General features: G+C 35.6%; 1 protein-coding gene across 10 annotated transcripts in view; it reads left to right on the top strand.

The window, feature by feature from the left end:
• Positions 1 to 16,472, top strand: part of LOC110115878 (alpha-amylase 3, chloroplastic) — a 151,471-nt gene that overhangs the window by 31,933 nt on the left and 103,066 nt on the right. For 6 of the 10 annotated variants that reach the window (XM_020849278.2, XM_020849277.2, XM_028700841.1 and 3 more), the window contains exon 7: positions 6,399 to 7,090. In XM_020849278.2, coding sequence (XP_020704937.1) covers positions 6,399 to 7,090 — 692 coding nt within the window. The remainder of the gene's footprint in view (positions 1 to 6,398; positions 7,091 to 16,472) is intronic. The other 4 variants (XM_028700847.1, XM_028700845.1, XM_028700846.1 and 1 more) reach the window with 2 other exon arrangements.

The following is a 16,472-nucleotide window of genomic DNA, read 5'->3' as shown; positions in this document are numbered from 1 at the left end:
ACATTTTATTTCGTTTTAGTAATTGATCAATGCATAAAACTGTGCAATTTACTATATGAAATTTTTTAATTTTTCTTTCACATCTCTTATCTTATTCATATACATTATTTTAGAAGAGTCATGATGATTATAGACTTTAGCACAATCATAATAGGTCGTCACTTAGCCAATTGGCTAACATTAATGACCCCTCCCTTCAAGGTTTAATCTAAAAATTTCAATTTTCTAAAAAAGAGTCTAGTATCTCATATACGATCTCTACTAAGACTTATCTCGTCAGGTTTTTCGCCTTACACGGCACAGGTTATCACTTGTTGGCCTATCCCTCATAATAGGACTTTTCTTACTTTTCACTATTAATTATATTTTTGTTTACCCATGCGATTTATTGAACATGAATGTATAACTGAAAATAACTTAAACAAAAAAGTGGAATTCATAGTAGAATCAATACGGCTAAGTCTAAAGAGTTTCATGATATAGTGAATTTGATAACACAAGTACTGGATAAAATAACATCTGTGAAGAAATCATCATCAAGAAATATGGTTAGATTTAAATTTGGAAGTGAGGTTGATCAACATTTGAAGCTATTTTAGACTTTTAAAGCACCAGCATTGAAAGGTGCAAGTGATCCAACTGTAACTAAAGATTGTTTATTAAAGATTGAGAAAATCATTGGTAGTATGATTTGTTCAGACAATAGAAAGGTTGTATTGACTATTTTTGTGTTGGAAGGTGTGGCAGAAGGATGGTGATAAACTCAGCATAGAGAGAAATTTGGATTGATGCCTATCACTACATTTTAATGGGATGATTTCATACGGGTATTTAGAGACTGATTTATTCCTCCATCAGTAAGATTAGCATCTCAAGACAAATTCTTCAATTTGACTCAAGGTTCAAAGAAAATCATGCAATACGTGGTAGAGTTCACTTCACTATCTAGATATGCACCTCACTATGTCAGTACTTAGGAAGAGAAATGTCATAGATTTTTGAATGTCTCAGGAATCAATTGAGATTATCATTGACAGACTTTGATATAAGTGAATTCTTAGTTTTAGTGGAGAGAGCGAGAAGAATTGAAAGTGAGTTGAATTTTTTTAAACAAAGTTTGGAACAACAGGTAGACAAACGAAAGATTTTCAAGAAGGATGATCAATTTAGAAATAAGAAGCTCAAATTTGACAGCACGCTAGAACAAGCTCAGTCTGTGATAATTGTGGGAAAAGGCATTTTTGTCAGTGTCTTGTTGGTAATGTAAAGTGTTACAGATGCAGAGAATTGGGACATCACAAGATGGACTACCCTTTGAAGAAGAGAAGCAATGCATGGCCATAGGAATATCCAAAACTTGGACAATATCAGAGATATTTGGAAGGCAATAAGGCAGGATTGTGACACCGATTTGGTGATAAATTAAAATCAAACTCAGTCTGAGTCAAAATTAAATCCCATTGCCTGATGTTTTTCCTGTCAAAGGAACGCAGCAAATTTTACAAACTCCTGTTAACAATCTCTGTTTGATCGTCAGTTTTGGGGTGATCACTCGAACTATGAATTAAAAATTTGACAGAAAGTAAAATATTATTTTAGGATTAGATAAAGGTATGTAAAATATTTTTGAGTGTAAGATTTAAGATCTTAAGATTTTGACTATGCAAGGAGAATCTAATGCTATGTGAAAAAAGTAGTTAGTGATATTAAAAATATTACGAAAGATCTGCTTGGAGTATTAAAAGGAAAAAAACTTTAATAATAAAAATAGTTGATGGTGAAATTAAAATGTAGAAGAAAAAATAAAAAATAAGAAATTTTATTCTAAAAATTGTTTGAATGTAAAAGCTGGAAAAATTTGTTAGAAGGTCGGATTTCGGTCCGTTCTGAATCTGGTTAGCCCAAACATGATTCACTTAATAAATGAGTCAATAATGTGTACCTGAACCCAGAGGGGGTGCACATGCCCCCTAAAAAAAATTGCGGACTTAATTTTTTAAGCGATTTTTGCCTTGATTCGTTCGTTCAAATGCTCTGCTCCTTTTCGAGTCTCAACCTCTTGTCCGATCTTGATACACACACTTTTCCTTTGCCTCTAGTGTAGACTCGCAGACTTTCGGCCCCTTTTGCTCGGCCTTGACCTTGACTCCAAATTCCCAAACGCATGCGGTCGTAGAAGTCGACCTTGTCCACAAGTTGATCCAGGTATTGAGTTTTTTTTTTGTTTGATTAATAGTCGACCTCGTCTATTGATGGATCAAAGCATTTAGGCGTTCTTCCCATTACAACTGAAGCAACTATTTTTTGTGTTTTTAAGGGATATTTAACTCATCAATCTTATTTGTGCTGTTTATTATCAAGATTTTGTTTATTTGGTTGCTCTTAATCAAATAAACTTTACACTTCTGCTACTTGGAAGACGTTTGCTTTTTATTTCTTTTTTGATTATTTTATCTCATTTTCCGTTTCATCGGGCTTGTTATGTGATAGAAATGTACCCCTCAAACTTAATGGAAAATTCTATAAGGTGGTAGTGAGACCTGCAATGCTTTATGGTGCCGAATGTTGGCCATTAAAAGAGAAGCATAATACTAAGTTAAGTGTGGCAGAGATGAGGATGCCCAGGTGGATGAGTGGCTTTACCCTTAGAGATAGGATACGAAATGAGCATATACGTGAAAAGGTTGGAGTAGCTCCAGTAGAAGATAAGATTAGAGAGAGTCGCCTTAGATGGTTTGGTCACATAAAACGGCGGCCTTCCGATGACCCGGTTAGGAGAGTAGATGTATTAGATTTGACTTATGTTAAGAAAAAAGGTAGGGGTAGACCTAAAAAGACTTGGTTAGAAAATATTAGGAATGACCTTTCTTTATTAGATTTAAACGAGAATTTGACTTTTAATATGACACAATGGAGAAAATGGATTCATGTAGCCGACCCCACGTAGTGGGATAAAAGGCTTGATGTTGTTGTTGTTGTTGTTGTTGTACCGTTTCATATAACATTTGCATTCTTGACCTGTGATAGGTTTTGTAAATCTTGATGTCTTGTTGATATTAATTGAAATTTGAAACAGAAACATTTTGAAGTTGTGAAACTTTGTTGTGCAAAACAATTTTCCGGATTTAGCACCCTAAAAGTTGACTAAATCCACATTTATAGGATCTAATAAACCCTATTTGAATTGTATTCTACTTGTAGCCAAAAAATCTCTTAGTAAGTTCATGATTGAGTAATTGGAGAACAAGCTCTAAAAATTTCTTAAAAGAACACTAATAAGCTGCTTGTTTATATAACTAGGCTCTATATTGATATAGAGCCAATTAGGGAAATTAATAAAATTTCATGATTAAGGAGCTCCGTATTATTTTTTTAATAAGAAATTAATTGAGAAATTGTTTCTCCAATTACTATGTGGTTCTTATATTATCGTAGTGGATGCTATGATTTATTCATGATTGAAAATTTTGTTTTTCACTTATTATGGTTCTCCAATAACTTGTGCATTCATTTATTTTCACTAGGATATCATTTAGTTTCAACTTTTTGAGTTTGTTTACTTCCATTTCTTGTTTTATTATTATTATAAGTTTGAATGTCTATGGCATGGTTTAAAATTGCGCAATATGAGGCTCGCCTTAAGGCCCGCCTTTGCGCAATTCCAGTAAAAAAAGGCCTCGATGCTTACGCCTTGAGTTTTTTTTATGAGGCTTGCGCCTCAACTTCGTTAAGGCCCGCCTTGAAGCCCGCCTCGCCTCACTGGCATGAGGCTTACGCCTCACGCTATATATATTAAAACTTACATAAATCTTGAAGTAAATGTCCGACATTGGAGTCTATAGGAGAGGAGGAAGGGAAAAGAGTAGTTCATCATAATAATGATTCAAATGAAGAACCCCTTAGTGATTACAGTGCTGATGACTTATGAGTTCTTATGTGATATGTCATTGCTATTTTTTTTGGAAATTTGAATTATATGTTAATGAAAAAAATACTGGGATTTGGGAAAGATAGAATTTTGAGTTGAACTATATTTCATGTTATCTTATTATTGAGATATTTTGATTTCACTTCATATCTTATATTTTTTTATGTTTTATATTATTCACTCATTAGTATATAAAAAAATTATCATTTTATGTTTACGCAATCTTTTGATTTTGAGGCTTACGCCTCAAAACGCCTTGAGGCTTACGCCTCGCCTCACGAATGAAAAACGCCTCAATACCCGAATACGCAATTTTAAACATTGGTCTATGGAGAGAGATTTTAAGAGATCATCGAATTCAAATACATTAAAGGTAGAGGCAGACCTAAAAAAACTTGGTTAGAAAATATCAGGAGTGACCTTTCTTTATTAGATTTAAACGAGAATTTGACCTTTAATAGGACACAATGGAGAAAAAGGATTCATGTAGCCGACCCCACATAGTGGGATAAATGCTTGATGTTGTTGTTGTATCGAATTCAAATACAATAAAACCTATAGATGAGACTAACAAAAAAGATGAAGTGCAGAATGGAAAATGCATTCTAGTAAATGTAGATTTATCGAAAAAATATGAATTAGGTGTAGAAAATCTACTATTTGATACAGGATTACTGATTCCTATTAGCGAGCTTAATCCTAACATTTGAGATGAAATCTATCGAACATATTAACAAAGATAGCCATTTCAGCCTTCAGTCATGATTTTCCAAAAAAGGTAAATTTTGGATTAAGGATAGACGCTTTAATCCTACTTGATTTGAAAAGTACTATGACTAGTTAGAATATAGCATATGTAAAGGTAAAACATATTGCCTATATTGTTATCTTTTCACTGCATCCAGTAGAGACAACGAAGATGAGGAGGCATTTAATAAAAATTGATCTCCAAATTGGAAAAAGTCAAACAGATTTGACCTTGATATGGGAAGTCATAGTAGTGTGCATTTCAATGCTAGACGAAGCTATGAAGACTTAATTAAATAGAGTCAACATATTATTGATTTGTCTTAAAGAAACAATTAGATCAAGATACAATTGCATTATCGCATGTGACTAAATACTTCCGTTGATTGCATAAGATTTCTTTTAAGATTGGAATTGGCTTTTCGTGGACATGATGAGTCTTCATCAATCATCAATATCAAGCCTTTGTCCCACTACGTGGGGTTGTAACATGATGAGTCTTCTAAATAAAAAAAATCAAGGTTATTTTATTGAATTGATACAGTTTATGGCTGAACATAACAAATATATAAACGATGTGGTATTGAAAATGCCCCTGAAATTTTAAAATTAATTGCGATGCTATAAAGTCTCAGTTACCCTTATGAATGATTTGGAGGAGGTGTCTTAAGATAGTGCATTGAAATTCAATCTGTAAGTGACAGATTGTTGTGATGAATTTCCTCATTAATCTTGATTAAGAAGTCAATACCTACAACATGAATTTATTACATGTGTTTTTTTTTGCATTTTTAGGGAGGTTGCCTAAGCTCTACAAGTACGTTATCTTCTACCTAATGCTATCTACCTAAATTGTACAAGAATGTTATCTACCACTGTTAATCTCATAAATGAAAATGTTTGCATGATATAATTATATTCTTTCATTAAGTCATGTATTGGTGTAGATGCCAGATAGGTTGATGGTAGAGTGGCTGGGAGTTAGTAGTTGTTTTGATTGGTGTCATGTTGATGGCTTTCTATATTGGGTGTTCGACAATGAGCACTGATGGGCTGGAGATGTTAGTTGGAAGCTGGTGAATTACATGGGTAAATCAACGAATATTGTACAGGCCAATAACTTGTGAGTTCATCTGACATAGAAGGCGACTTGCTTATCTTTATCTTAGCTGAAAAATAGCAGGTGGATTAATCATATTCATCTTTGGAGAGAGAATAAGAGAGGGCCAAATGCTAGTGGATGAAAGCAAAAAATATTTGAATCATGTATTTATCTCTGATTTAGCAGAATGAGCATATTCTTTGTGCCATGGACGTAATTGAGCTTCACTAAGCCACTTAAATCACTTGTCTCTTAGTTTCTAGTATTTTTCTTGCAGATAAAAGTGACGTTATTAATCTTGAGGTGCATTTCTTTGATACTATTTAACTATTTAAGTCTAGGCTTGCGCCTTGCATTTTATGCCAGTCTAGTCATTTTATAAAGTACAGTGATTTGTAAATATTGTGATGAGCAGCTATGCCTATCTGTATCCTAGATTAAAATTGTCGAGATGGATGTCTCTTTTTGTAGATAAGTTGAAAAGATTTTAGTTGCAATAAATTCTCGGTTTTTATTAATAATGACCTGATGCGTTCACTTTTTTTGTTTTTCTTTTCAGCGATTTCTCAAAGTTTTCCTTTATGGCATTTAGTAACGTCTTGAAAGCCATTTGTGTTGCAGCCAAAAGCAGATGGCTCAGGCAGTTGTGGTTTTTTCTCTTTAGACAAGGAAATTACAGGTGTGCTTTTTGTGCTCAACCTTAATAAATACACATGGCTGAATAATCAAGGAACTGATTTCTATATCCCTCTTGCAAGTGTTAAAAGTTTTTATCATCAAAGAAGGAAGGATTTAACAGCTGTTGAAGAGCAAGTTTTGTCTATAGAACAGGAATTTAGAGATGGCAATCAACAGATTGTTGAGACTCACCAAGATTGCTATCAAGCTTCATATACTGATGACATCATTCTTGCTATAAGAAATCTGGTAACTGATATAACTTCTGAGAGATGTAAAACGGAAAAGTGTAAAGAAGCACAAGAGAGCATCCTTCGAGAAATTGAGAAGTTGGCTGCACAAGCTTATAGCATCTTCAGAAGATCTACTCCAGCTTTTATTGAGGAATCTGTCCCTGAAGCTGAACTGTCGAAGCCTTCCAAAAAATCCTGTTCCGGAACTGGCTCTGGCTATGAAATTCTTTGTCAAGGATTCAATTGGGAATCACACAAATCTGGAAGATGGTATGGTGAACTGATGCCAAAGGCTGATGAATTAGCTTCTCTTGGATTTACTACTGTATGGTTGCCTCCGCCAACTGAATCTGTATCTCCAGAAGGATACATGCCAAAGGATTTATACAACTTAAATTCCAGGTATGATTTTCTCAAACTATACTTTTATCTACTTAATGAGTGATAGAAGAATAACGTTTTCTCCTGTCACCATGCTTTTGAGGTCAATATTTGCTTCAGTTATCACTCCTATAGTTTCTTGTGGATTAGCTTCACTAGCATACCACTCATCCCAGCATTATTAAGCTAGTTTCAGAGTGTCTGAGTCATACTGAATTGTGATTTATATTGGAGAACATGTCTACTTTTGAATCACTACATTAACAATCCAGGCAAGGATATTCCTCGGAATTCAATTGTTCTTTCTTTCATGATTTGCTCTGATCGTTGAGGTACCACTCTCTTTTTACAATGAATTTAGTTGAAAACCTAAACAGGGAAGAGACTTGAGTTATTAAGCGCTAGTAATATTAAAGAAAGCTCTTTAACTAATTGGAATACTTGAATATGTAGACACGAAGCTTTAGCCATCCACTCACATAAACGTAACTGATCTGCAAATGAGATGAACAAGGTGGGAAGCTATCTATATTTTAAAGACGCTAAAGGTTCAATTACATGGAAACTAGGGGCAACATAGCTTCCAATGCTTTCCATAGTGACGTAATTGAAGTGGCATAATCTAATATTTCGTCATATTTACTTAGAAGAGATCTGAAGGTATAATTATAGAGAGAAGGGTTAGATAGAGAGAGAGTCTAAGAGAGAGAATGAGGGTTTCAGGATGAGGGTGTTGAAGGAGAAGGTCAGTTGTCAAATAGAGCAACCTTTAGGCTTTTTTTTTATTTTCCAATATTTATGCTTTCTAATACAATCATTCAAGGACCTTTATATAGGAGATGTCTTACACCAAAAAGACAGACTACTCATGACTATGTGAAAAGGACTAATGTAACCACACATGAAATAAAAAAAACATAAACATGAAGTATTACTCCTGATGTTCGCATTAAATACATTATGATCTATTCTTCATGCATGGTTTGTAGATCTTCATGAAGAAGTCCAATGAACACACTAAGATCCGGAGGATTGGTGTCAAAGGACGGCAATATTCCTGCTCCTGTAGTATCTCAGTAGGTATGAGCAATAGACAAGGTTGTGATCGATGTGAGATAAAGTCAATGAAATCATTTAGTAGTAAAACGTCAAGCAATGACAACACATGAAGCTGAGGAATATATTTTAACATTGTCTCAACAAACAAGTATGTGCTGCCTAGACTCAATATTATACTCAATAATACATGAGTCTCAAGTATGACGGATAGTAGAACTACTTCAAGATCATATTGCGAGAATTAATTGTTATCATTAGCTTCTAGCTCATCTCTAGAAAACCAATCATCATCTTGATAGGTTCAATCTGATTTGTCCAATTGACAAAAATATCTAAAAGTTTTCTTTGTCTTAATTTATTAATCTTGTTGGACTAGTGGTGCTAATTTGGAGCTAACAGATTGAATGATGGAGGGAGGGTAAAATTAATGATAACATAAATGATAAACATATCCCTTATCACAATATAATAGGTTGTATCTTTAATGTTAATGAAGATATCTATGACCCTGATAATTATGGGCGACCTTGATTCATACACGATTGAGTGGCATGCTCGAAATATTTAATTTAACCTTAAAAAATGGTCATGCATAAGATTAATTGTTTCATGGAATTGTTCATGTTGATATTTCACTTGTTCATTGTATGATAATTTGTTCACATATGTACTCATGACAGTACATGAATCAATAATATATCATAAAAATATAACCTTTTCTTTAATAGGAAAGGACTCATCACTTCTTGTGCACAAAGAGAGGCGAGACTGCTTCATTGGCTTGATGAAGGATGAACTATTTCACATGTCATGAGAGAACCAATTATAGGTAAGGTTAGTTTTGAAGAACAAGGTAGATATTGAAAGGAAGATTTTTTGTTGTTTGTTATACATGATGGCGAGCAGGCTTGCATGGATGCATAATAGAGTGGAAAAGGTGGGGTAGATGGGTGGAAAAAATCTTAGGGGGTATAATGTAGACCCCTAATAGTCTTCTCTGGTGTTTTTACAGATAGCATCTTAATTGTGACAATAATACTCCTCAAGAGTGGATGCATTCAAGGACTCCCCATTGCTGCAAGAGGAACTTGCCCAAGGAGAGAAAATAACTTGTCCGTATCCTCTTAGGAGCTAGCCTTACATTGGGCGACTTGAAGTTTTTTTACCAAACAAGCGGATCATCATTCATCGTAGTCAAACTCTTACCCTTTAAACCCGTTGAGCCTGCCAAACCCATTTACAAGAAAGCATCTACAACAGTGATCCCTCACTCATTTAGCCACTACTTATGCCAGGCTCAGGAACTCACATCTCCCTTTCATCAACAAGGTGACATCGAGCTTCGGATGTCACTCACCAATATCAAAAGATGAATTTTCGGCTACATGTCCACCTTCTCTTAGGACTCGCCCTACACTTACTCGTCTCCTCTTGAGCTCCCCCAATGACAGACAACTCGGACATTGACTTCACCTTCCCAAGGCCAATCAAGAGACGCCATGTATCTTAGATTAATATGTAGCATTGTATGAACAAATTTTGATTCAACATCCTCTTAGGTGCAGTGAGCTTGGACTGATGTTAAAAACCATAAGATAAACTTTGCTTGATGAGCGACTTCAATAGGAACCATTAATGAACATACATAACGTGGAATACACCACTCATATGGATTTGCAGGAGATGGAAGAATTACTTATGAAGATAATCAGAGAGGCCTTGGGCGGCCTTGCAGGAAGAATATAGGTTGAAGATATGCATGAGGGATCATCTTGGTAGCTCGTCAAAGACGCTCTTAAAGGGCACTAACCTTTACACTTGTCGATCTGACAAGGTTGGAGGGAGCTGGAGTTGACCAATGCCTTTTCAAGTCCAATCGTCGAAGCGAGGCCGCCTCTAAAGTTTTAAGTGCCCACATGGAGTCCGATCGAGCCAAGATTGACCCCACTAATCATGTGGTTACTTTCGACTTTATGATCTCCTTGGTAGACATAGACGATGCTCTTAAGTTCCACCTCTTCTTCATGACACTCAAAGAGTCTTCACTCAGGTGGTTCACTCGCTCTCCCTTGGGAGTGATCACCTCATTTTCTGAATTTAAATAAATGTTTCGGACATAATTCACTAGCATCCAGAGACCCTAAAAGAGTTTGCATGGTCTGCTGAAGATGATTCTGGAGCTTGGGAAGTCTCAAAGGAACTTCATAGTGAGTTTCCAGAGAGCGATGTTGGGCATAAAAAGATCTGGAGTCTGCAGTCGTCTAGGCTGCCTTGAGCCAAGGATTAAGGAAAGGTTCTTTTGGATACTCACTTGTCCTACAACAATCGAGAACTCTTGCTGAACTGTTGGAGTTGGCCAACAATCTTGTGAATGCTGAAGAGTATAATTATGTAGCTGAATCTTTCGTAACTACCCATGGTTTAAAATTGCGCAATATGAGGCTCGCCTTGAGGCCCGCCTTTGCGCAATTCCAGGAAAAAACGCCTCGATGCTTACGCCTCAAATTTTTTTTATGAGGCTTGCGCCTCAACTTGGTTGAGGCCCGCCTCGCCACACTGGCACGAGGCTTACGCCTCACGCTATATATATTAAAACTTACATAAATCTTGAAGTAAATGCCCAACATTGGACTCTATAGGAGAGGAGGAAGGGGAGAGAGCAGTTCATCATAATGATGATTCAAATGAAGAACCCCTTAGTGATGACAGTGTTGATGACTTATAAGTTCTTATGTGATATATCATTGTTATTTATTTTTGGAAATTTGAATTATATGTTAATGAAAAGAATACTGGGATTTGGGAAAGATAGAATTTTGAGTTGAACTACATTTCATGTTGTCTTATTATTGGGATATTTTGATTTCACTTCATATCTTATGTTTTTTTATGTTTTATATTATTCACTCATTAGTATATAAAAAAATTTATCATTTTATATTTACGCAATCTTTTGATTTTGAGGCTTACGCCTCAAAACGCCTTGAGGCTTACGCCTCGCCTCACGAATGAAAAACTCCTCAATACCCGAATACGCAATTTTAAACATTGTAACTACCCACCATCATGAAATCTCCCCAAGGTGAGAACCCCATCGAGGAAAGAAAGAGAAAGAACACATCTCAGGGATAGGAAGAACAAAAGACAATACTCCGCACGTTCGTCAGTGTCTGAGCAGTAGAGGGTGCTCATGTGATAGAGGCCCTCAAGGATAATAGGGCCGCCAGCATTGAGGCCTAGGAACTTCCTCGCTCCACTAGGCTTATCATGAAGTGGTCACCCATCAACCTCTCAGTTGCCTCATTTATGCATTGTTGAGAATGTTAATGGTCAAGCTTGTAGAGGTCATTCAAAACAAGGAGTTCTTTAAGCACTTGCTGCTGATGAAGGCCATTGTAAACACCTGCAATACCTTAAGGTATTGCACTTTCCACTAAAATCACACCTATGATATGGAGTGCCGCCACCTCCATTTCCTAGTGAAAGAATTGATTATGTACGAAAACTTGAAGGAATTTATGCTCGTCTATCCAGGTCAGTGACCAAGAAAAGACTCTGCCAAGGGCAGTGCAAATGAGCTAATACTTGTTCGCTTGGTACACATAGCCAGTGTAGTGCTCGCCATTATGGGCAGAAAACATGTAGAATTGCTCGCAAGTCCTAAGAGGTCATGAGCAGGAGAAGTCAACTTGGCGGTCCACCTCACGAATTGCTGTGATGGGCATCACCCTGTATAAACCAACTAGAGGGAACCCCCATAATGACATAGTGGTTATCACTGCATTAGTCGCCAACTATTAGATTGATATCATTATGATAAATTTTAGGAGTTCAGTAAATATTATTTTTAAATTTGTCTTCAATAAGATGAATTTGTTTACATCATAGCTCACCCCTATTGTGTCACAACCCGGCCCGATTAGGTCGCAAGTGCGAAGCGAGAACGGAGGTCGGATAGTCGGAATTAATAAAAACCTTTATATTTCTCAATTAACATATCTCCAAACATGAACCAAACATAATGAAAGAGCCACTAATGATTCTCCAAATAAAAACTTTCATTTCTTCCATTCAAATACATCAACATAAATATTTAACATAAAGTTTACAAAAAGTGAATGGTGTCCAAAAAGTCAATTCCTTACATATCATCTCTAAACCTTCTATCCAAAACATCAAAAAATACCATAACAAAATCTGCCGCCCGTCGTCTCCCTACGATGGTATGTGAGGGGAGGTCTATCCACCATCTATCCTCTACCCGATCCTCCTGAAAAGTGTCCCACAACATGAGTGAGTCACAACTCAATAGGTGCAAATGGAATTAAATTAAATTTAGAGTCAAAAGAAGAAAATTATAACATGCTTTGGTATTTTAATAAAAGAATCATCAACATATAGCAACTTTTGTTTTAAGGAGATGCATGTCTTTACCTCAACCTTCAAGTTCTTATTCCTTTCATAACATTTTCATTCTTCCTTTTAAAACATTATGCCTCAAATGATAGTCTCAAATGCATATAACATGAATATGAAATGTTCATAATAGCTTAATATGTAATATAACATGCGTCTCTGAAGTATCACTTGTACTGATCAGGTATATAATATTGGTCATTCCTTTACCATTGGTTCATAAGAACTATACTTTACCATGGCTCATAAGAGCCTCCTTTATCATTGCTCAAAAGAGCTCATTTACCATTTGATACTTCTGCGTCAACATGAACATACACTTAATACTTACATATTCATAAGAGATGCTTTAGTAAACTATACAAATGTATGCTTTCATAATGATATACATGTTTGCTATGCTCATGAGTTCATTTGCATGTAAAAGAATGGTAAGTGTAGTACATATAAAGAAAAGAGCACGAGAATCATTCATGAGTTGTACAATTACATAAAAAAATATTTACATTTGCATCAAGTGTCCATGAACTTATACAAGGGAACACGAGTCATAAGAATATTATAATGAGCATAAAAGAAATTGTCATTTCTATATATTTGCATGAAAGAAGAGTTTTATAATTTAGAAGAATGTCCATTTCACCTACCTCAATTCGTGCACCTCTTTCGTTTGTCCGGTCAAATCCTTTCCTTCCACACGGTTAATATCTAGAAGAGACATACAAAAATGCATAAGTAAACTAGTCCTTACACAATTTCCTAAATCCTTAATCTAAGGTAATAAAGAGTTCTTCCTAATGTCATTTCTATGATTTCACATTAAGCCCCTTCACCATCCATGATATCCCTCACTCAAAATACAATTAAAATATCATTAATTTTCGGATTAGAGTAAACTAAAATTATGAAAAACTTGCATTACATGAAAAAGCCCTATAATAGTCTCTAAAATCCTTCCAAAAGCCCATTAGAACCATGAGGATAAAAATTTCCTTAATTAGGGAAAAACCCTAAATTTCAAAACTCAAAAACTTGCATCAACCTTACAATGTTTTCCCATAAAAACTTCCCTATGTCGTTAGAAACATCTTTTGTGAAGGCATTTCCAAAGAACAATTTTTGAGTGACCCCCTAACTTCCAAAAATTCATATTTTTTATGAAAACATCTCACATTAGGGTTTAAAAACTTCCCTTAACCCTTCCTTAAACTTTTCTCAAAGAAATCTCTCATTTCCTCCTAAACCCTAATTTCATTCCTTATAGAAAACTCAAAGAAAAGGAAAGGAAACACTAGCAAACCACTTACCTCAGTCTTCCTCACAAGTTCCCTTCAATCTCCCTAGCGAATCGCCGCGGGAAACCACCCCTAAGAGCGCCGGTGTCGCCTCCTTCCCGCGCCCCTTTCCTCTTCTCCGCGTGGTTCGGTCGTAAGGGGTAAATGGGGACCGAAATATATTTTGGTCCCCTAATAAGGGTGGGGTTCTCTCATTATGAGCACAAAGACCTCAAAGCCCTCACTTAAACATCTTTTCTATTCAATAGACATCAAGGGCAAAAATTGTCATTTAGAACTTTCCGGAAATTTTAATTCCCAAATTACTTAAAATTCGATATAGGTTCTATACATCGTTTCGCTCAGAATTTTGTGCTCTATTTTATAAAATTATTCCCGTCGAAATCCGACAACCTTGAATTTTTCACTTAAAACTCGTCGCGGCGCTTTGAAAAGCATGCAAGGTCTAAAATGGCATTTTGCGGGTTTTACATATTGGAGGATCTCCTTATGGTTTCTCTGTTGAGTGGCGCAAAATCGAAGGAGTACTCACATTACCAGTTACTTCGGGTGAGGGAGATCATCAATACATTGCAATGGCCAACTTTATCATAGTCGATGGCCCAATTACTTTTAACACAATATTTGGCAGGCCTCTACTGGATGCCATTAGGGCTTGGTATTTACATACCATGTTGCAGTTAAGTTTTCAGTAGAAGGGAAGTAGATCATTGTGAGGGGTAATCTCACCCAGTCGTGCACTTGCTACTTGATAGTAGTTGATAATGTGGTAGTAGCCACGAAAGTCCTCCAACTTGAGATGGAGCGAGGTTCAGGATTGGAGACTATTGAAATAATAAAAGAAGTGGCCGCCATGGAAAGTGAGCAGGGTAGAACCCTTGGAATCAACACTTCTTTTAGCAAGGTGTACTAGGGTGAGCTCATATAAGTAGGGGTGTCAAAATGGGTTTTCGGGTTGGATTTGGATCCAACACGAAATTGATCCGCCCTTAATTAATCTAACCTTTTTTAATTTTTTATTGTTTTTATTATTTTTTATTTTTTATTTCTTTATTTTTATTTATTTTTATTTTTTTTTACCCTTAATCTAACTTGAACCCAACTCAATTACAGAAATAGGTAAGAAATCCAAACCCGAATCCTACCGTCCTAAACCTAGGTTAACATGACCCAACACACTTACCCAATTGGGCGAGGAAAGCACGATGCGAGGTTGTCCCTGAGCGCAAGGCGAGCGAGCGGGTGCTCATAAGCGAGGTAAGGGTGATGGATGACAATCGCGACAGAGTGGGCTATCTCGATTCGCGAGGCAAGATGATGTCAATGTATTTGCATGTACGACTACAGAGATGATAGGCATCAGTGAAGATGTTGCATGCCATTAATTTAATGTAAGGAAAGATGCTCGCCCTACCAAGAAGAAGGTTAGGAAAATTGCCATCTTACTTACAGATCCCATCAAGGAAGAAGTAGAGAAGCTTGTGGCTGCCAGCTTTATTAGAGAGATTTAGTACTTGGGCGTGATCTCCAATGTTGTAATGGTAAAGAAAGCTACAGATAAGTGAAGGATCTGTGTCGACTTCACAAATTTGAAGTCTCTGTGTAATGCCTCATAATTTAAATTGGAAGAATTACATCTTTTTATCTTCTAATTAATCTATTAGAGCTACTAATTTGATTTTATATCAATTAAATCTGTAAAACCAGATACATCTCATATCATCTGTCAATAAACATCACTAATTAATATATATATATATATATATATATATATAATAACTAGAAATTCAATATAAAACATCAAACTATCACGAAATACTTATGGTTACAAAAGAATAAAATAAAAACCTTAAAAGTCAACTAAATCTACAACTTCGACTTTGATCAATCTCATGCTGTTGGCCCCTTCAAGGGTCTGAAGCCAGTCAATCCACAATAATGAGCTTACAAAGTCTAATATGTGACTCGAACCTAACAAAGCAATCCATGCAAGACAATATAATGAATATGTTATGTATCTATCAATATGCTATGTATCAATTATTTAGTATTATTTTTACAAAATCTATGTGTATTTAACAGTCAATCAATGAATAATATAAAATCAAATTATCAGTAAACAATAAAGAATAAAAAATCATATGTTGCTAAAATCTATTGAAAATCTGTAACAGAAATGCATACGTCGGTGCTCTTTTAAGTTATTCTATATTGCAATTCTATTAGTTATATGAATCATGAATACATGTGTCATATCCATCTATAGTGTTGTATGAATGCTCTATTAGTATATCCAATCTATAGAATATTTATATGTACATATATTCGTATGCTATGAAATGAATCAATTATTGATCTTCTTCTTTTTATCAGTTCCTTGTCCATTTAAGTATGCAATCCATATATGTCATTATATATCTATATGCTCTTAATGCATTCATTAGTATCATATGGTTTGGCAAGACACGATGTTCATCTTTTATGTGGTGCTCTCAACATCTTTAATCCCAACTAGGGGTGTCAATTTCGGGTCACAAGTCAGGTTCGGGTCGAACCCGAAACTGACCCGGGATTATTCCGGTCAACTCGAACCCGACCCATTTTTAAAAATGGGTCAGTTTTCCGGACCCAAA

The sequence above is a fragment of the Dendrobium catenatum genome, unplaced genomic scaffold (genome assembly GCF_001605985.2).
Source record: "Dendrobium catenatum unplaced genomic scaffold, ASM160598v2 fragScaff_scaffold_1599, whole genome shotgun sequence".
Classification (NCBI taxonomy): Eukaryota; Viridiplantae; Streptophyta; class Magnoliopsida; order Asparagales; family Orchidaceae; genus Dendrobium; species Dendrobium catenatum.
This window is presented reverse-complemented; position numbering and strand designations above follow the sequence as displayed.